We start from the raw sequence: 21,356 nt of genomic DNA on the forward strand, positions 1-21,356 counted from the left end.
TGTGACTCCGGCGGAAGGGCCTTTTTTGCAGTGGGTCATTTTCGAACCCGCCTTTGTGCACCTCGGGGGGAAGGACTCCTAAGAATAGGCGGTCGGTCGGACGGTCGGACTGCTACATATAGCGCGCCGCTCACGCGGTGTATACGTCCCGCGCTGGGGAAGTTTCCCCGGCAGCGCAGCTCAATTTGCTTTTCAACTCTTCAGCGAAGTTTTGCTCACGGAAAAGTTGTAATTTTTTTTTTTTCCCGAGCTGAGCTCTCCAAGTGCATCTGCACATAGTTACATATGTATATATGTACATATGCATGTATGTGGCGGGCTGCCCCGACACGCCTCCTGCGGGCAAAGGCGCCCCGTTGTTGCTTCTTCCCCGGCGACCGTTTCTTTCCTCTTGTGACTCCGCCTTCCCCGGTTAGGCCATCGCACAAAGGAATGCAATTATACATTAAAGCGCTGCTTACGCACAGCACGTGTGAGCAGTGTATAGTTTACTACGTTTGCTTCTATTTACCCCTTACCGTTGCTTATCCCCTCTTTTCCCATTTGCACTTACAACCTTTTTTTTTTTTTCTGTGCGGCGAAAAAAAGGGGAATAGGCAGCGGATCGGATCCCCGCTAGAACAGCACATAGGAGCACCTACCTGGGACCACTACAGTATAACACTATAGGTTACATGTGGTGCGAGTTTTCTGTAAGTTAACCCTACCCCTCAGTTTACATATGACTTATTTTCCACGGCGAAAGCACCGCTCCAAATTGTACCAATCCACCCCCCTTTCCCCTTTCGGGGTAGCCATTTTTTACGCGCATGTTTAAGCACAACGAGGTAGAACGGAACCCTAATTAGAAATTCCCCCGCCCCCAAACCCCCACGTGCACTGCAAAAACGAAACAAAATTGTTCCTGGGTAATTTAATTTGACCCGTTTTTTTTATTTCCTCACGTGCTAAGTGCCCCCCCCCTTTTTATTTTACTCAATGAAATGTAGATTTAAGTGCAAACGCGAATGAAGCGGAGCGGCCACCTTTCGCAAAAAAAAAAAAAAAAAAATAACCAAGTGGTGAAGCAACGAAGTAATGAAGTAACGAAGTGACAAGCAACGAAGTAATGAAGCAACGAAGTAATGAAGTAACGAAGTGACAAGCAACGAAGTAATGAAGCAACGAAGTAATGAAGCAACGAAGTAATGAAGTAACGAAGTAATGAAGTAACGAAGTGACGAGCAACAAAACATACGACAGGGTAGAAACAAACGGAATCAACCCGAATCCAAACCAGTGGAATCAAACAGAACGGCATAGGATAATTTTTTTTTGCCCCCCAAATTGTTATTTGACAAAGTGACATGCACGCGAGGAGGGTAGTTTGAGGATTTCCGAGAAATTTGAGAAATTTGAGAAATTCTGAAAAATTCGAGAAATTCTGCGAAATTTGAGAAATTCTGAAAAATCCTGCGAAATTTGAGAAATTTTTCTAGCGGAGAATTTTGCCAACATTTGAGAATTTTTTGGAGGAGAATTTTGCGAACATTTTTGGGGAACCTTTCAAATCAAACATTGTTTGAAGATTCTTTTCCTTTTTTTATTACTCCTTTTTTTTTTTTTCCCACTCCCGCTTCACTTTTCCGCCGCTCCTTGCCGCTGATTCTACGCGTGGCGCTGCCTGGGCTCTGCTCCACCACCACGGGACGAATTCTCCCCGCGCAGATTCGCCCGCGCCCACTCAGGCGGACGGCCGCCCAGTGAGAAGCCCCTGTTCGCAACCCCCCGCGCGAATGACGGATTGGCGACGCTGTCGAAGAGCCGTCTAGCCATCCGCGTCACGTTATCTGCATCACGTTATCTGCATCCCGTCATCCGCCTCACTCCATCTGCGCCACCGCTACCCCTAACGCACAATGACCATCCTGAAAAAGAAGAAGAAGGGGAGTCCCCAAATAACCCCCGATGAACGTTACCGGGAGTTGGATAGCCACGCACAGAATGAGAGTAAGGCAGGCCCTTAGCGAAGGGTCCCCCTGACCACCGTGCAGGAGAGTGGCGAGACAACCCGCTGCCCCTACCCGCGAGGGGTGTTTTACCTTTTACGTGAGGCACTCCATTGATCAACCCCCCTAATCACTTCTCTAATAAACAACTGCTTTCCCCCCACAGGCGAAATACAAGAGGACGTCCCCATCAGCAGAAAAATCGCCAATTTTTTGAAGCTAGCTTATAATGAAATTCGGGAAAATATTTCCATTTATCTGCTGATTATCGTTTACCTGTGCGTATGTGTAATGAATAAACTGCTGGCAAAGAGGACTCTGAAGAAGATTGGGAACTACAGCTTTGTAACCTCCGAGACGCACAACTGCATATGCATGGTCGTTTTCTTTGCCTTGTACTTTATGTTTGGTCGCCGGGTCATGTCCGCCAAGGTGAGCAGCGCAGCAGATGGGTTATTCTTTAATAACTACACCATCTAATCGCTCCTTCTGCATGCGTTATTGGAAGGGGGGAGAGCATCCTGCGGAGAGGCAGACATATCCCCGCAGAGTGCGTTCCACTGGTGGTGGTGCCCCCAGTGCATCCATCGGGAGTACCTCCTTCTATATACCCCTTCGCCTTTTATATATACCCCTTTACCGCTTTACCTTCCCCCCGCAGGAGAGACACCGAAACTTCGGAGTTCAATTTTTGCTAATCTCGCTGCTGGACGCCTGCTCAGTTATCATCGCGTTTATAGGTAATTCGCGCGGCGAAGCGGCGGCTCGCCCGGTAGAAGCCGCGTCGATTTTAACCCCTCATCTGCTTAACCTCTCCTTTACTTCACTTCCCTCCTTTTCGCGCGTCTTTTCCCCCCCGTCAGGCCTCACAAGAACCACCGGGAACATCCAGTCCTTCGTCATGCAGCTGAGCATTCCGATAAACATGTTTTTCTGCTTTTTGATTTTGCGATACAGGTAGGGGAGAGGCGGCATAATCGGGTGTAGAGGGAAACTCTCACCCCACCCCACGTTGCCCTTCCTTATTGGCTCCTTCCCATAGGTGTATAGAACCCCACTTCACGCGCATACTTCGCGTGCATATTTCAAGTGCACATTTCCCCTGCCCATTTCGCTTTCCCCCCTCCCGCAGATACCACCTGTTCAATTACGTCGGCGCATTCATCATCGTCGTGACCATCGCCGTTGTGGAGTTTATGCTATCCTTCGAAACGCAGGAGGAGAATTCCATCGTGTTTAACCTCGTGTTGATTGCCTCGCTGATTGTAGGATTTGGCGACCCTTTTGGGGAGCCGCGAGACGACCCAGCACTACTGACAGGGGTGCTTGCCTGACCCTGTTTACCCCTCGCTTCACTCGCCGCTTCGCACACCGCTTCACCGCCGCTTCACTCACCTGCACCCCCCCTCTGCAGCCGCTAAGCTTCTCCAACATGACCAGAGAAATCGTCTTCAAGAAGTACAAAATAAACATCCTGCGCCTGAACGTAAGGACATCTCCCCAAAAAATGGGATCCGAGCTAAGGGCACATTTCCCCATATGCGCACTTGCCCAAGGGGCCATCCCTTTTCACCCCAACATTGTTCCTTTTTGCTGCATTTCCCCCCCTGAACAGGCCGTTGTTTCCTTCTTCCAAATATTCACCTCCTGCCTGATGCTTCCGATGTACACCCTCCCATTTTTGAAGCAAAGTAGGCATCTACTGAGAGTCCTGGAGGGACTCACCACGTTGTGCTTTCCCAAATCTCCATGTCGCCTCACAAAAAAGCGGACTTAGCTACATGGGTCACCAACTTTAACTGCACCTCTTCACTTCGACCCCCCCTCAGTCAATTTGCCCTTCTCGGAAATCGGAACGAATATAAAAAACGGATTTAGATGTTTGTTCCTCGGACAGAACACCATCGTGGAGGTATGCGAAGGAGGGGGATCCTTGTCTGACGTTTTTTCTTTTTTCATTTGCAGGAGCGAGTTAATCATTTGTGTTTCCTCCCCCCACGGCTGCTTTGCTTCATTTTTTTAATTTTCCTTTTTTTTTTCACCCCCAGAACTGCGGGTTGGGAATGTCCAAGATGTGCGACGATTGCGAAGGAGCATGGGTAAGGCTGCGCAGCGAGATGAAGAGAAAAGCAGCGAGATGAAGAGAAAAGCAGCGAGATGAAGAGAAAAGCAGCGAGATGAAGAGAAAAGCAGCGAGATGAAGAGAAAAGCAGCGAGATGAAGAGAAAAGCAGCGAGATGAAGAGAAAAGCAGCGAGATGAAGAGAAAAGCAGCGAGATGAAGAGAAAAGCAGCGAGATGAAGAGAAAAGCAGCGAGATGAAGAGAAAAGCAGCGAGATGAAGCAAATCGCAGCAAGATGAAGCAAATCGCAGCAAGATGAAGCAAATCGCAGCAAGATGAAGCAAATCGCAGCAAGATGAAGCAAATCGCAGCAAGATGAAGCAAATCGCAACAATATGAAGCAAATCGCAACAATATGAGGCAAATCGCAGCTGCTTTAACTGAATGAGCTAAAGGGGGTACCACCCTGCAGACGCTTCCCCAACATTTCACCATTATGATAATTTTTTTTTTTTTTTTCCTAACCCCGCAGAAAACCTTCATAGCCTATTCCTTTTTCAACATTTGCGACAATTTAATCACCAGCTTTGTAAGTACAAGAGGGGAGAGAGGGAGATGCCCCATGGCGTGCTGTTTTTTTACTCCTTTTACAGAAGTGATGTGTGTCTTTTGAGGACTACCTGTTCAGTACTTAGGGTTATTAATGCGGCGATTTTCCATTTACCATTTTCATTTTCTCTCTTTTTTTTTCCCCCCCTACTGCAGATAATAGAGAAATTCTCAACCATGACCTACACCATCGTCAGTTGCATACAGGGACCAGCCATAGCCATCGCCTACTACTTTAAGTTCCTTGCGGTAGGGCCCCTCCTGCTTTGCCCCCCTGATTGCACTCCTCCTTTTTTTTTCCCCTAATTGCACTCCTTTTTTTTGCCCCTATTACACCCCTCTCTTCCCTCCACCCTTTTCCAGGGAGACGCCGTCATGCAACCCCGCATGTTGGACTTTGTCACTTTGGTAAGGGGGAGCCAAATATGTAGCGCTGTCATGCATGCGCGCCCATTAGCATGCCAACGAGGATTCATCCATCCGTCCATTCATTTATTTATTTATTTATTTTTTTTTTTTTTTTCTTTTCCCCCCCGTCAGTTTGGCTACCTCTTCGGATCCATCATCTACCGCATAGGAAACATAATTCTTGAGAGTAAGGCAGCGAACGTTTTTCCACGCGGGGGTGAATTGCGCCACGCGTGGGTTATATGGAACGTCTCACATGGCACCTGCTTCGCTCCCCATGTTGCATGTGCCTCACCCGCCTACCCCCATGCCCCTTTTAATTTAGAAAAAAGAATGATGGAAGCTGGCAACGACGACGACTCCGAAGGAGAGCTGACCAATGCAGACTCGATAATAACACACTGACGCCCTTGGTGTGATGAAGAAGAACTGCTAAGGATCAGTCCATCCCGCTTAGAAGATTTGCTCTCTGGATGAGTGCCCCCACACACACCTGCAACAAATCTCATGTCAAGACGCGTTCACCTGACAAACTTAACGCAGCCCCTTTGATTACGCTGTGCGCTTACGCTGAGGGGGGTTACACCCCATTTAACCCCCCAAAATGATCGCACCCTTTTTTTGCACGTGGACCAACTGACTTCCACTCTCTTTGTCTAACCCGCTCATGAGCCAACCACTTTTTTAGTATGGCATTTGTGATGTGTCTACCCCGTTATCATTTTTCTTTCGCTCATTGTTAATTTTTTTTTTGCTCATTTTTAACTTTTTTTTGCGCATTTTTAATCTTCCTTTTGCGCATTTTTAATCTTCCTTTTGCGCATTTTTAATCTTCCTTTTGCGCATTTTTAATCTTCCTTTTGCGCATTTTTAATCTTCTTTTTGCGCATTTTTAATCTTCTTTTTGCGCATTTTTAATCTTCTTTTTGCGCATTTTTAATCTTCTTTTTGCGCATTTTTAATCTTCTTTTTGCGCATTTTTAATCTTCTTTTTGCGCATTTTTAATCTTCTTTTTGCGCATTTTTAACTTTTTTTTTTCCCCCCCTTTGTCGTACTCCCATTTCATCCCACGTTTGCGCAACTTGTCTCTCCCCTCGGGGAAGCATATTAAAAGTAAGATAAAAAAAGAAAAAAACTGCGTCGATTGATCCACGTGATGGGGTTAAACAGGAGGGAAGAGGAAAGCCTCTCAAGTGTGGCAGATTTAACCGCCCTTTCTCAACTGCGGCAGGTCTAACCCCCTTTTCAACTGCGGCAGGTCTAACCCCCTTTTCAACTGCGGCAGGTCTAACCCCCTTTTCAACTGCGGCAGGTCTAACCCCCTTTTCAACTGCGGCAGGTCTAACCCCCTTTTCAACTGCGTCCGATTTAACCCCCTTTTCCCCACTGTCGCATTTTTGTAATTCATTAAAAAATCAGATTACCAAAGATTTCATAATTGCAAACATATTTGTTTAAAGAAAAGAAATAAAAAAAAAAAATATACAATAAAAACTGCAACAATGGCACACGGATTTTTTTTTTTTTTCTTTTTTTTTCTCCTTTATTCAATCGTTTTCCGGATAAGTAAAGCAGCACATTTACATGTGTATTTTCCATGTGTTGCATGTGGGTAGGCGCAAGGCGAAATGGAACAGGTCGGCCTGTAAATCTCACCGTTGCGCCTTTCCCGCGGTCTACTTATATCCGTATGTAAAATGTTTTCCTTTCCATTTTAAACAATGTTTAGAAGACTTTACAATTATATTTTTTTTTCTTTTCCTTTTTTGTAAAATATAATCAAGATTTAATCTTCTAATTGAAAAATGTAAGCAAAGCGAAAATCAAAAAGGGAAGAAAAAAAAAAAAAAAAAAAAAAACAATCCGTGTGCAGAAATCCGAAATATCTTTCGCCACATATTTTCGAGATTTCCAATTCATTTTTTTTTTCTTTTTCTTTTCTTTGTTCTTGCAAGTGGTTTGTTCATCATGGTTTTAGTGAATTACGCGACGTTTCGTGGTTCCAGGGGGTATTCTTTTTGCCTCTTCGCATCTCCCGCTGTCTGGGCGGTATTCGCGTAGGCACTGCGCGGCTTCTTTAGGGAATCCCTCCTCTCAAATGAATAATCCAACTTTCGACTAAGCTGTGTCATCTTGCCAGGATTTCCCCAAAACTGCCTGCCAACTGAATACGCTCATTTGGGGAGGCGCTCAATCCCAAGGCACAGCTAACCGGGAGTGCCTACACCTCTCTACATTAAATTCTCTCCCTCGGTGGGAAGCATCAACATGGGGGAGGGCTCACTCTTTCATGCATTCCCCTCACCACCTCCCATGTAATGATTAACCGGAGGGCAGCTGGGGTTTCTCAAAAGGGTCCCCTATTGGCAAACCAGTTGACACAAAAAAGCGCAAACAAGTGTATGCAAGTGCGTACATTAAAATATGCATTTGTGGAAGGGGGAGGGGCTGCGTGGCATCTGAAAAAAAAAAAAAAAAAAAAAAAAGTAGCTCCTGTGGCCCGCGCACCTACGCACCATAAAATGCGCTAGTTAAAATTCTTCATTTTGCAAAGCGGGGGGGCGCGGGAAGGGGAAAAGGAGAGCCAACGAGTACTCGGGGGAAGTTTTGCAAAATGGCACGCGTATAGCAAGGGCGGAAAAAAAGGTGAGGCAAAAAGTGGGGCAAAAAAAAATTACAAAATGGAAGGCGATGCTAAAACGAAGGGGAACGCAAAGTAGAAACAACGCCGCGGCGCGAAGCGAAAAAAAAACACAAGCGCGCGACATATGCATGCGCAACAAGCGGCGTCAACAAGGGAAGCTCTCTGCGCGGCCCTGCTTCGTTCCTCGCGTTTCCTTTTTTTTGTGAAGTCTGCACGTTGCACTTGGCATAGCGCTCCAGGGGGAGACGCAGTGGTTGAGAAGTGAGCAGCAACTCGCGGCGGGTAAGCAGCAACACGCGGTAGCTAAGAAGTGATCGGCGACGTTTAAGCAGTAACCATCGACGGTTACGCAGCGACGGTTACGCAGCGACGGCTTCGCAGCGACGGCTACGCAGCAACGACTACGCAGCAACCTGTAGAGGCGAAGCAACCCGGAAGCGGCGCGCGACCGGCGAACCGATCGACGAAGGACCCCCCCGCCAAGCACACACAGCGTCAGCCAACGTGAACCATATGATGAATACTCAAACCCGTTTGCAGAAAGAATAAGAGAGGAGAAAAGATGCGGCCCGTGCCTGCGCTTGCGCCTGTGCTCGTTGCAGTGACGCTGACCCAGCTAGTGTGCCAGTGCTTTGTAAACACAAAATATCAAGTGCAGCTAGACCACAGCATACCAAGCGAGTTCCTCCACAACGACCGATCGCAGAAATACACCAACGTGACCATCGGGAATGACTCCTTTCTGTGCCTCTTCGGAAGGTCAAGCAGGTTTGGCGATGCCAGTGAAGGGGGGACTCCACCCTATGGAGATGGCGCGGAAGAGGAAGCACTGTCGGGGTGTGATGATCTTGGGGTATTTAAAAAAGCAGGAGAAGCACCCGAGGGGGTGATCAATTACGTGGAGGAAAAACTACACCGGGGAAATTACCTCTTGAAGTATTCTCAGGGGAAAGGAATATATTACGAATTACACACGCATGGTGACCCCCCCTCGTCAGGCACATGGGGGTGGGGGGCGGCCCCAATGGTTGGAAGTGAAGTCGACGCGGGAGCAGCGACCCGCAAAAGGGGAGGAGGAGAAGCAGTAAAAGGAGAAGACGAAGAAGGAAGAAGCACCACGGGGAGTAGCCACCCACACAGGGGGGCGAACCAAGCACTAAGGAAAGACCTCCCAGGAAGGAGGGGGGCCCCCAAGAAGCACAGCTTTAACGAAACTAGCGCAGCTCAACGTATGAGCAACGGACGACTAGCCATACAGTGCAACTTCCAAAAAGTGTATGACTACATTTTCTACAAACACAAGTTCAACGCGTACCATAAGAATAGAACCTACAGAAATGTGAATGATGAAGTGATGCTAAAGAATCACATGATAAAGGGAAAAATGCTGACCATAAAAAATGCCTGCATTGATGCGTTCACCCCGTCGAGTGAGAATGAACTGAAAATCTGCCTCAACAGATCCATCTCCTTTGCTACTAACAGGCATAATCAGAAAAAAAACAAAAATAAGAAGAGAAAACACTCATGCGTTTGTAGCTACCTGAGTGACAAAGACCTGCTCTTCGTTAACAACACAGTGGTTCAGTACTACAGCGATGGGACATATTTCTTCGAGGTCCTTTTCCTATGTGGGAACAATAACTTACGAGTTAACAGCTTCGAAAAACTGCACCGACGTTATTTCCCCTTCATTTTCCAAATATATGAACATGTTCAGGCGAATTTGACCCAACTGCACAAAATTATACGAAACAGAAGGGCCATGGAGCAGCCCTACTTTTTTAAAACGTTCTCCCCATACAGGTACAGCGAGAGTTACTTCAGAGCGTTAAAGGAGAAGCTAAATAAAATGTTGAATGCTTTTTTTCCAAAGGTAACGCACCTGTACCGGGTAACCCTAAGTGCCTACATGTTCTGTGATTACACCGATAGGGTAAACCCACCCAATCATTTCTTGCTAAAAGGACTGATGAACAAGTGCTTCCAGTTTACAAAGCATGACGAGTATTTTTATGAAGTCTGCTTACCCAACAGCGTCATTCGATATGAGAAGGACGAGTACGATAGGGTAAAGTACCCCCTTACTTTGCTTGGATCTTCTGACCGCTCCTCAAATGAAGGAAAGCCCTTTTTCGAAAAAGTGTATGATGCGTTTCCTGTGCTCAAAATGAATTATAGACTTCGTAAAGACGCCGAAAATTATTTGAAGACACAAAAGGGGGTAATTACTCAATCGGCTGTTATATCGATTACGCGTGAGGAGGACATTGACCATGCGGCTGTCTTCTCCGGGGGGGATTTCCCCTCGCAGGGTTATCCCCCTTCTGCGAACCAGCTCTCTGCCTCATCCATTTTGGCGCCCGCCTCGGCGACCGTCCTTTCGTCGTCGTCGGTTTTTTCGGCCTCCCCATCGGAGTACACCCAGAATGGAAGCGGCGGCGGTAGCAGCGGTGGTAGTGCAAGCAGCGCTAGCAGCGGCGGTAGTGCCAGCGGCGGCAGCGGTGACGGGCGAGGCCAAAATGTCCTCCCGCCCCTAGCCACCTTCAAAGCCACAATTACGCCCCTGAGCGAGGTCGCCAGCCCGCCTCCCTACTTCTCCTTCGCCGCGGACCGAATTCCATACATAAGCACATACATGATCGACAAGCCAGTGGAGATTTTAAAATACGGGAACGAAAACTTCTACAAAGCTTTAGCGATTGATTTGAGGGGAGGACGCTGCAGAGACTCCCTTGGCGATGTACACGATTACATAACGACCATCTACTTCGACTGCTCCTTGCATTACAAAAACGAGACGCAGACAAACATAGTGAACATATTCCAGACCACGGAGTGCCACTACTACGTGCATGTGTCCTCTCCCGTCCTTTGCGCCCACCCGACCCTGCACACGTCCGTGAAATCGCAGAACGAAGTCATACGGTGTTTCAGAAATGTGTTCGCCGCGAGCGCCCAGAGGGTGGGCCGCTCCAGGGGTAGAAGTGGCAGCGGCAAAAGTGGCAGCAGCAGAAGTGGCGGCAGCAGAAGTGGCGGCAGCAGACGTGGAAGCGACAGGCCCCCCCCCAGCTGCGGCGAGCGAGACGACCCCTACCTCAGCGACGCAGACAAGCTCTACCTGCACCAGTTTCAGGAAAAAAAAAAAAAAATGATGCAGAAAAAAAACATGCACGCACTCGAATCCGTGCCCAGGAACACTAAAATGGAGTTCGGCGTAAAATATGACTTCGGGCTAGGAAATTATATCCGAAAAAGAGTGTACAAAGGAACCCCCATTTTTCACATTGGCAACATTGTGAGGCATCGGTACTGGAATTACGAAGCAGTGGTGGTCAGCTGGGATTACATATGCTACGCGCCAGCTGAGTGGAAATATCATTTCTTTTTGGAGTACCCAACCGAAGTTCAAAACTCTGTGCATTACCTCCTTTTGGTTAATAAAGACGGGAAAAAGGGAGGCGCAATTTTGCATGACCGTTCAGCGTACACAGACCATCCTAACAAACGTGCAGAAACTTCACACGCGAGGCGGGCTAAACACGCAACTGCTGATGAGAAGTGGGAAAACGTACGACTTAACGTGAGCGAAGAACAACCGTTCCATGATGACCACTTCAACTTCGCTTACGTCCCCGAGTCCAGTTTGGTGTATGGAGACAAAATGATTTACAGCGAACATTTGTCGCAGTTTTTCGAACAGTACAATTCCTTTTTTCATTTTTACATTCCCAAAAAGGATCACATAATTTGGAAGCTTTTCCCGTACGACTTCTTCAACCTTATATTTTGACCCGTTCGCCCATCACTCTATGACGCTCTCACTTTTGCGGCATTTTTAAGTAGGACCCCCCACTCAATCGTGTTAAAAGAGTGACAATTGTTTTCCTTTTTTTTTAACGTTTCGCCTGAACTGTTCATGTTGTTTGCATCTGCTAGCCAAAAAAAAAAAAAAATCCTCTTTTTTGCCTGATTGTTCAGGCAAATTGTGCGGTGCGTCGTACCCAAATTTGCACAGTTAACGCACACACACACAAACAGGCCTTGAGTGGACTGGCCATATAAGTCCACCCCTTTCACGCAGTGTATATGTCCATAAATGTCACCTCCTCGTTGTGCATTTTTCATTTCATTCTACGTTTCACTCGACGGATTAGCCACCCGGGAGGCTTTTCCTACCTCAGAAGAGTCTCCCCCTCCAGTTTGTGCCTTTCATTCTTTACTCAACTTTTTTTTTTGCGCGCACCCCCGAAGCGCGTTTTATTTTTTTCACGTTCAACTGCCAACCTGTTTGAAGCACCTTTGTTTTGGATAACGCCCACAGGGGAAGGGTTGTGGGGGGAGGTCTTTCCCCTGAGATATACAGTGTACGTGAGAAGAGGCATACACGTGGAGCGGCAAACCTGTGTGTGTCAAGTGTAGCCATGTTCACCTCCAAATGTGTAACCCTGTTCACCCCCACACTGCTACACATCCTCCAAGACGCCCTTTAGCTTCTTCCCGTCATGCAACTCCTGCAGTTTGTCTATGCCCCCGACGAATTTCCCATTTACGTACAGCTGCGGGAAGGTGGGCCATTCAGAGTAAATTTTTAAAGATCTCCTCAGCTGTTGATCATCCAAAATGTTAACAGTTCTAATTTCTTTCACTTTGTTTAGCTTCAAAATGTGTATTGCTTGTTTGCTATATTTACAAAATGGGTTTAACGCTGTACCCTTCATGAACAGAACTATTTTGTGTTTTTTAATTATGCTTTCGATGAAGTTAATTACTTCTTCTGTTAGCTCTGCTTGCGTTTCGCTTTCGCTGGGGGTGTCGCAGGAGGGTTCGTCTTCGTGACTACCCATTTGTGTGTGCTCTTCGGGAGTGCCCATTTGTGTGTGCTCTTCGGGAGTGCCCATTTGTGTGTGCTCTTCGGGAGTGCCCATTTGTGTGTGTCCCTCGTCACTGCCTTGATATGCCCTCTTCATTTCGACGTGATGCCCCTGGTGGGTATCTTCCCCGGATGGAAAATTGCTCCCCTTACCATTTTCAGAGTTTGCTATGCGTGCAAAAATTCGTCCCCCTTTTTCCTCACCGTTGCAATTGGCCCTTTCACACAAGGCGAGTTGGCGGCTCCCATGGTAGTTGTACCTCCACAGGGGTTCCCATTTCTTCAGAGCAATTTTTTCGCCACATATTTTGTTCACTCCCTTTACTTTTTCCCTTAACTTGTTTTTTATTTTCCCTTCATTCGAAGTTATGGCCGCATTTTTATGAGGCGACAATGTTTTAATACCCCACGGTGCTCTTTTGCTATTTATGTGTGTGCCTTCCAAATGGACCACTCTGCTTCCATTTCGCAACTGCGCAGGGGTATCACTATCGTTGTGTAGACCCTCCATCGATTTTTCATTCGAGACGGCTGCGTACAGTGGGAAGGCGCCGAGCAGGCACACCAAATGGGGCCCCTTACTGTACTTCTTCATGTTGTTTCCCTTAACATTTGGGGAAGGCATTGACTGGGGGTGACGGGGGAGGAGTTCGCAGCGGCGGTCACAAACGTTCGCTCACGTGTGCAACATGAGCGTATGTAGGCAAACCGTACAGTTGCTACGCGTACAACTGCCACATATGTGTGTGGATTTTTTTAATTATTCTTCCCCCGCTGTGGCACGCATGTGAAACGAGAAACTTATTGGTACATGGTCGCCCGCGCGTTAAGGAAAGCGCCCTGCGGAATTCGCAAAACGTGCGCTTTTGTGACACGCAAAGGGGGAAGTAAAAAATAAAAAAAAAAATAAATAAAAAGCCAACGGGGGTGAGAGGGCTGTGTTCCTCTCCGAATTGCAAACGACAGCACGCCGCTCCCCTCACCCACTGTCGTTGTCCCCCCCCTTGAGCAACCGTTCGAAGGAGGAGCGGTGGAGGATGGTCTGCGTGGCAACGAGGGAGTAGTTTGCCATCAAGTTGTGCTTCTCCAAAATGGCCATGACCCTCTCGTGAGCAACATTTAAGTCAATTTTGTGCTTCACCAGAAATTTCACGAACGGCTCGTCATTTATGTACACCTCCTTTAAATTTTTAACTGGCAGCACGGATGATATTTTAAACGTGAGCGTCACGCTTTCGTTGGCTCCCCCCATAATGTCTATAACCTCCTGTTCGTTCATTTTTTTTTTAAAAGGGGGAGGCATATATCTCCATATTTTGTATTTTATGTTGATCGCTTTTTCTGTTGCGGGGTTGGGATGGCAGTTCCCTCGCTTGCCGTCATTACCGCCTCCCGTGGGGATAATTTTGTTCCCTCTGCTGGTGCTGGGAGCAGCCGAGTCTCCACCTGCATGGGTCACCTCACCATCCATGAGATAACCACCGTGCACCGCTTCCTCCACGGGAACAACCAGTTCGACCCATTTATTGCGGAAAAAGGAGGTCCCTTTCTTCCCACCCGCCGCGGCAACCAGGTGATCTTCCCCCTCAGGTACAAACTCCATTTCCACGAATGGCATTGATACACCTTCCCTGTTTGGAAACATCCAAAAGGCTAAGTACTCTCGGTAGGACAAAACCGAGTTAAAAAGAAAAGCAGACAATTCGCATATATTCTTTTTCTCGACTACTATCTCACTTATGATGCGAAAAAAGGAAATGACACTGGAGTGATTCATTTTGAGGAGCCACGTTCTTACATAGCTGTAAATTATATTTAGGGCGGAATTAATTTTGGAGATTTCCTTCAGTACGTTTTGTTCCTCCATGATGAATTTCCTCGTTCGTGTTTTCACCTCATTGTTGTTATTTGGTGTTCCCTCCCGTGTGGGCACCCTTCCTCTGTTGCGATAAAACCAGCTGTCCCCCTCATCCACAGTCTCCCCAACATTTTCAAAAAAAATGCCAACTGAATTGATCCAATAGTGCATATCCCCTTTGTACACATTTTCGCCTGACCAGGCAAGGCTTTTCGCGTTCTTCATACCTCCGATTAGCATTTTTTCCTCATTAAAAAAAAACATATTTTCACCATCGTTTTGTGGTTCGCTTCGATTGGGCGTTGCTTGGTGCGGGTTGATCTTCACAGGGAAGTCGTTCTGGCGATGATCCCCTGTACGCTCCCCTATATTGCCATTTTTCCCTTCCTCCCCCCGGGGATCCCCTCTTTTCCCCTCTTCGGAGGGGGGGTCCCCATGTCGGGGCTCCAAAACACGCAGGGCGTACGCCTTCCGGATAAAATTCCCCCCCAGCCAGATTTTCTGAGCTTTCTTTTTTAAAAAAATGTCATCATTGCTGTGAGAGTATGCGTTGATCATATGTTTCAATTTCTCCGTGTTTGTTTCGTTCCTCTGGAAGGGGGTGCTCAGGTGATTCGTTGTGTGTGCCCACTTCTTTGCTACGGGGTTAGCTCCTCCGGTTTCCCACTTCACATTTTGCATTTCCTCCGATTTGGCTTCACTCAGGGGGGGGTCGTCCCCCCGCAAGTGGCCTTTCTCGCTGTGCTGCCCATCCTCCTCTTGCCTCTTCACCTTTTTATGCTCACTTCGGTCGTCATGGTGTTCGTCGTCATGGTATCCGCTGTCATGGTGGCCGTCGTCATGGTCTCCGAAGCCATGGCCGCCTTTGTCACCGCCGCCATTTCCACCGCCACCCCTCTCAGGCGAATCCTCCTGATTCACCTCCCCGGGGTCGCCCAACAGGGCCGCATAACTCCTCTTGCACGTCTTCCCCTCGCCAAGGGACGCCGCGTCCACGTACAAATCTTTGGTGCTGTAGAGGAACCACACGAGGTGAACGACTATTTCGTCATCCTGGCGGTGGCCACTGGGGTGGCCCTCGGGGGGCGCGCCGCTGTGTTCGCTGTGTGCGCTCTGCACGGTTGCGCTTACCTCAGCGTTTACATCTGCGCTCACATTTGGGCTTACCTCAGCGTTCACATTTGCGCACACGTTTGCGTTTACATCTGCGTTAACATTTGCGCTCACATTCGCACTTACATCTGCGCTTACATCTGCGCTCACATTCGCACTCACATTTTCGCTCACGCTTGCACTCACATTCGCGCTCACATTTGCATTCACATTTGCGTTTTTTCCCTCGCCCGGCGGGGCGCCCCTCCTCCTAACCGCAGTTACATGCTGAAAAACGTCGCCTATCTCGGAGCACATCAGGGTAATGTCCGAGTGGTGAACCCTCAGCTGACCCAATAAGACGAGCCAACATTTTAGCGTCTTCAAAAACTCCACAAAAGGGTACAGCGTAGTGTAGAGAAAAAACGGAGGGAAGAAAAAAACCTCCGAGAGGACAATCTGGTTTTTCATTTTGAACAAATATTTTATATTTAATATGAACAAGTCATATTCTTCAAAAATTTTTAGATCGTTCTCGATGGCGCTTTCTCCAAGTGAGGGATCTTCTGCTCCTTCCAAGGGGTGGCTGCTCCCTCGTGATGGACTTACCTGATCACTATGGAGGTCTCCACCGGGAGAGTAGATCGCAGACTGGTTTACTCTCTTTAAATTTATAACGTCGCAAAAGTGGGAAAAGAGGTAGATGAACAGGTCTTCCTCATCCAGGTGGTCAATGCGTATCCCGCGTTCCTGTGCGTTGGGGGGGGTTCCTTCCACGGTGGCTGCGTCGTTTGGGGGGGTCCCTGGGCCCGTCTTGGGAGGGGCGCCACGCTGATCGGTATGCTGATCGGTATGCTCATCGGCATGCCTCTCACCACTATGGCTGCGCTTCCCCCTTCTGAAGAAATTTTTGATCGAGACCTCCCTCTGGTGTCTACCCATATGGGTGCCCCTGTAATGCGGGATGATCACAACTTTGGAGAAATTCTCTGGGTGCAGAATGAAATAAAAGGAAAGCACCCCCTTGTCGTTACTAAAACATTTTAATGTCAGCAGAACGGTCAAGAGGTTAACGCAGTCGAATTGAACGTCGTGCAGGAGGTCCACCGGATGCAAAAAAGGGACCTTCCTCAAGTGCTCACTCGTCTTGTTAATCACTATATAAAAGTTATAGTGAAATTCAAAGGTCAGCAGCAGAAATTTTAAAAGGCTAAAAATGCTTTTTTTTTTTTTTAAGTACAAGGAGAGCTTCTTCTTCTCTCGAGAAAATAATTCATTAATGCATTCAAAGGGGGAGTTAAAAGAGACGTCAAAGGAGAGTAGTTTTTCCAGTTCGTCTTCTTCATCGCTCGTTTGTTTGATTCTGCGGTTTGTCGCCATACCGTTTGGGTCTCCTTCACCTGGGCGATTTGGAAAGCGCTCCTTGTTGAGACCTCGACCAGGGGGGTCATCGAGCTGTCCGGGTGGTACCTCTCCACCATTGAGCACGTCTAACGTAAGGGAGCATGCGATCTGTCTGTTCACCCCACAGTGATACTCAACGGTGATGTTTGCCAAATGGCAATTGCGGATGGATACATCGGGGGACATCATTCTTTCTAGGTAGTACAGCTCCGGGAAGAAATTCAACGCAGAAAATATTTTGCTCAAAACTGCGAAGAGATGAAGAATGCTCCGTGGAGAGCTCTCGTCTTTTAGCAGCAGGTACATTTTTTTCATCCGCACCCAGTGAACCGAGGGAGCATCTGCCCCTTCCACTTCCAAAGGGTCTATCTTCACATTTACCGCAACGTTGCAGCAGAGAAAAGAAATCTCGCTGCTTTTCTTCAAATTCGAGTCCCTTATTTTGAGGAGTTTTCTCTGCCGAAAGGGGACTTCAAAAAAAAAGGACCCATAGGTGTTCACCTTGATCAGGAGGGGGAACTCCCCTCCTTCATGGTTGCTTAAAAGTTCCCTGCTCATGTAGTGCTCCGCGTCTAGCTCGCACTCCAGGTGGAGCAAATAATTGGTGATGTAGTCCGCTGGGTATTTCTCCTTTGAAGAGTCGGCTAGGTTCGCTTCGCCTAGGCAGACGTCAGCGCTTTCCCTGGGAGGCGCCCGCTTGGACTGGCTCTTACTCACGAAGTATTGAAGGTCGAGGAAGCTCTTCTTCTTCTCCTTCCTCAAACGGGCGTACGTCTGGTTGGAGGCGGCTTTAAGTGTGGGCTTCCCCCCCGGAGGGGCGTTTCCCCCTGGAGGTGCATCCCCTCCCTGGGCGGTCCCATCATGCTGAAGGGCCCCTCCGCTCAGTGCTACACCTCTGGACGGGGCTCCACCAAACGGACTGCAAAAAACGGGGCACCGCGAATTCATCCGTAGGAGCTTCCCCAACGTGGAAAATAAATTTGAAAATCGGTTGACCATATCTCGTAAACCGTCCAGGTAATCCTCGAGGTGATTCCCAAGGGGGTAGCTCCTATGTATTAGAGGAATGGTAAAGAGGTGCCTCTTGCTGGTCTTCCCCTGCTCGCTTCTTTCTTTGTCTGCCCCAGAGGTTACTCCATCATTTTCACAAATAACAATGTACGTTTGGTGTATGCAATCCTTTTCGATCAGCAGGATGAGCAGCAGGGGGGTGCGGTCATATGTGTAGATGGTGAAGTACAGCACTGAGATGAAGTTCTGTCGGAAGGGGTCTCTACTCGGGGCTGCCTTCTTCCCCTCCTCGGGGGTCTCCTCATATCCGCTTCCCCCCGGTTGCCGCTGTGGGGCGGGGGCGCTAAAAGGGGACTCGCCAAGATTAGTCCCTTCGAAGCTTCCGATGAGATTTTCCTCCCTGGGGGGGCTTCCTCCTAAGTGGGCACTACCCTGCGGGGGAGGCAAGCCGGCTGCCGCTTCACCCCCCTTGTGCACCAATTTGCGGAGAGCGCTCTCAAATCCCCCCCCTTTGGTGGCACCCCCCTCACCACAGGGAAGATAAAAGTAAAAATCGATGAGGGAAAAAAAGCTCTGGAGGAATTTGGTCAGAAGGATGTTCGCAGAGTAGTTGTATTTCTTCAAAAGGTCATGAAGTTTCAACTTGTGAAAGAAGAACTGGGGGCAGAATTGATCCTTGGCTAGCTCGTAGTTGAAGACCCTCCCCGCGTTTACTGCGAGGAATCTCTCCTGCAGCTCGTTATAGACGTACACATAGAGGGAGAACCTCTTCAGGAGGTACACGACGTATATGACCAGCTTGAGGTCGTAGTGGAGACTGATGGTGTCGATGAACGTTTTGCTCTTCCAGTGGCACATGAAGGTGAATTTTTCGCTTTGCCTGTTTAGGAAGAGGTTAATTTTCTGTCCGTAGAAGGTGTATGTGAGAAGGCAGGAGTCCCCGTTCTGCTTCTTCATCAGCACTGTTTGGATGCGGTTTCGCAGGGGCGCCCCCTCCACATGGTTTGCTCCCCCGGGGTGGTTCTCTCCCACCCCCTCGAAAACGCTTCCAACTCCCCCCTCGCAGAGCAACTCCCCGCGGATGTAACCCAAATCGAAGAAATAATCTTGCACCAACTCATGCACCCCAATGGCGTTGTTCCCGAAGGAGGTCTCGCTGCTCCTGGTGTGGTCCATGCTGGCTACTCCGTGGAGTGGGTCCCCCCCAGGGGAGCTGAACGCCTTCAGAATAGAGAACAAAAAACGAGTGACGCAGTTGGCCACCCGGGTGAACCAGCTCTCCAGGTGAATATGGGCAGGGTCGAATGAGAAGAGCCTCTTCATCCTCCTCTGCAGTGCAGCACAGTAGGAAAACTCGTAGGAGGTTAAGATGTCATCGGTAGGGAAGCTTTCCTTCTTTCCCTTTTTAAAAAAACTGAATGGCCACAAGAACACCCCTATATTTCCATTTTCGTTGTTCAGAACAAACTTAAGGATCATTTTTTTTTTGCTGTGTTGGTCCAGTAGGGGGATCTTCTTGAACCACTCATACATTCCCTTGCCGAGTGCGCACTCGTATAGATGAATGTCCAGGTGGAGCAGTGCGTCCTTATCGCTCAGACTGTAGTTATAACAAGAGGGAGTCACCTCCACTGTGCCATTGGAAAAGCACTTATATATGAGACTCTTCTTCGAGGGGTAGTTAAACGTGTTGTGCTGATTTATACTCCCTTTGAAAAACTCCATAATTTGAACGCTACAGTAGAAGTGGCTGATTTTGTAAATTTCGTAAAGCACATCTGCCAGTGGTAGGGTCTCCTCTGCTTGTGTTCTTTTTTCCCTTTCTCTGTGGTAGTGCTGCTCGATGGGGTTCACCCGGGCATGCCGCATTTGTTCTATGCGTACGTGCCGCTCACTGTGGTGGGAGCTTCCTCTGTTTAGCAAAAAATCGCCGCTTTGGGAACTCTCCGCGTCGCTCGCTTCGGTGGGGCAGTCCAGATGGGGAATATCCGCATGGGGCATTTCCAACCGGGGCATATCCGTATGGGACATATCCATCTGGGGGGCGTCCACCGCCCCCCCCTTCTGCTCGCCAGCCATTTGGCCCATCTTCTGAACGACGCCGTAGCTCACCAAGCTGATGAGATTCAAGTTGTGCGAAGAGTGCAAATTCATGTGGCGCAAGAAGAAGATGTCGGCCTTGACTACACTCCAGGTGACAAAATCGGTGATGAGGGAGACCTTCACTTCGCTCACCACATCTAACTCTATGAACCCATCAGAAAAAGAAAAATTCACTTTATCCTTGGGGATTCTAGATGTATAATAATTGATTAGAAACTCATCCACAATTCGTTTCTTTAAGATATTTATTTGATTCACATTTAAATTTGGAATGAACGAATCTGATGGGTTCGAAATGATCCCCTTGAACAGCAGAGGGAACCTCGTGTACCTCCCCGTAGACAATAAGTCAACTGCACACAGGACATTACTTTCGTTTATTTGCAAATCCATCATTTTTACTTTGCATAGGTACAATTCATATTGGTACTTGCTCTTAAGTTCCCGGTAACTTTCTCTATACTCTAAAATGAGCTTAATCGTCTCATTGATTTCTTTGTAGTTCCTTCGGAAGGCGTTCACCTCCAGGAGCTTTAGGAAGCACTCCCTCATGTGCCTGCAGTACTGGATGAGGGCGCTTCTAAGGTAATCCGCGTTTTCTCCGCTGTCGTTGTCCACGCGCTCGCAGAAGAGGCTCCAGTCGTTTATCGACCGGCGCAGCACTTTCTTCAGCATCATGCCGTAGCTGATTCCTTTGAAGTCGTCGTAGTGGTCGTGGCCGTCGTAGCCTTCGCGGTGGTCGCGATGGTCGTAGCTGTCGGGCCCGTCGGTGGGCTCCCTTGGCTCCGGCTCGTGTGGCCCCTCTGGCCCGTCCGGCCCGTCCTTCCCACCCAGAGTCATCATTTGGGAGGTGTGGGAGGAGAGGCCAGCGCGTTAGAGCTCTGCGCAGACGGTACACATGCGGGCGGGACTTCCCTATGGCTCTGCACAAGGTCTGGCGCGCGGGTTACCTTGTAAGTTGGTTCCCCTGCCACCCACTTGGCGGAAGCCCCATTTGGCTTCGCACCAGGGGTCAGCGGTGAGCCTGATGGTTCCGCTACTACCTGGTTGCCACTCGGCTGCCTCACCAGTGATGCTTCTCCCCACCGAACGGGTTGCGCGCAAAGGGGGCAACGTGTGAGTCACTAGCACCACAAGGGGAAAATTTTTTTTTTTTTCCAAAATTGCGAGTCTCCAAACAAATTTGAGGGGACAAAAAAAAAGGGGGGTGCCCCCAAAGCGACAAATTAAACGCTAGAGGGGCATTCGCTCAGGGAAGCATGCGTGTAGGCAGGCTCGCGTATTCATAGGAATGTATAAGCGT

General features: G+C 48.5%; 4 protein-coding genes across 4 annotated transcripts, besides 8 other annotated features; 2 read left to right on the forward strand and 2 right to left on the reverse strand.

Moving 5' to 3' along the window:
- Positions 1-1,004: 1,004 nt before the first annotated feature.
- Positions 1,005-1,036: a microsatellite.
- A 155-nt stretch (positions 1,037-1,191) lies between these two features.
- Positions 1,192-5,472, forward strand: PVX_087980 (chloroquine resistance transporter, putative; the record flags this gene model as incomplete). Its single annotated transcript, XM_001613407.1, has 14 exons — positions 1,192-1,989; positions 2,155-2,420; positions 2,650-2,728; positions 2,852-2,945; positions 3,121-3,253; positions 3,403-3,474; positions 3,604-3,679; positions 3,818-3,900; positions 4,037-4,087; positions 4,583-4,639; positions 4,816-4,908; positions 5,023-5,067; positions 5,200-5,254; positions 5,393-5,472. The coding sequence occupies exons 1-14, from the start codon at positions 1,899-1,901 to the stop codon at positions 5,470-5,472; spliced, it is 1,275 nt and encodes a 424-aa protein (XP_001613457.1). The 5' UTR covers positions 1,192-1,898.
- Positions 1,500-1,532: a microsatellite.
- Positions 5,473-6,364: 892 nt separating the features above from the next.
- Positions 6,365-6,400: a microsatellite.
- A 1,401-nt stretch (positions 6,401-7,801) lies between these two features.
- Positions 7,802-7,825: a microsatellite.
- A 287-nt stretch (positions 7,826-8,112) lies between these two features.
- Positions 8,113-8,146: a microsatellite.
- A 128-nt stretch (positions 8,147-8,274) lies between these two features.
- PVX_087985 (cloroquine resistance associated protein cg1, putative) lies at positions 8,275-11,505 on the forward strand (the record flags this gene model as incomplete). The annotated part of the gene is made up of 1 exon (XM_001613408.1): positions 8,275-11,505. The coding sequence occupies one exon, from the start codon at positions 8,275-8,277 to the stop codon at positions 11,503-11,505; it is 3,231 nt and encodes a 1,076-aa protein (XP_001613458.1).
- Positions 8,750-8,773: a microsatellite.
- Positions 11,367-11,442: a microsatellite.
- Positions 11,506-11,921: 416 nt separating the features above from the next.
- Positions 11,922-11,976: a microsatellite.
- Positions 11,977-12,178: 202 nt separating this feature from the next.
- PVX_087990 (glutaredoxin domain containing protein) lies at positions 12,179-13,180 on the reverse strand (the record flags this gene model as incomplete). Its single annotated transcript, XM_001613409.1, has 1 exon — positions 12,179-13,180. One exon carries the CDS (start codon positions 13,178-13,180, stop codon positions 12,179-12,181), a length of 1,002 nt encoding a protein of 333 aa, XP_001613459.1.
- Positions 13,181-13,564: 384 nt separating this feature from the next.
- PVX_087995 (cloroquine resistance associated protein Cg2, putative) lies at positions 13,565-20,896 on the reverse strand (the record flags this gene model as incomplete). Its single annotated transcript, XM_001613410.1, has 1 exon — positions 13,565-20,896. One exon carries the CDS (start codon positions 20,894-20,896, stop codon positions 13,565-13,567), a length of 7,332 nt encoding a protein of 2,443 aa, XP_001613460.1.
- Between the last annotated feature and the right edge of the window lie 460 nt (positions 20,897-21,356).

Source organism: Plasmodium vivax, chromosome 1 (genome assembly GCF_000002415.2).
Source record: "Plasmodium vivax chromosome 1, whole genome shotgun sequence".
NCBI classification, from domain to species: Eukaryota; Apicomplexa; class Aconoidasida; order Haemosporida; family Plasmodiidae; genus Plasmodium; species Plasmodium vivax.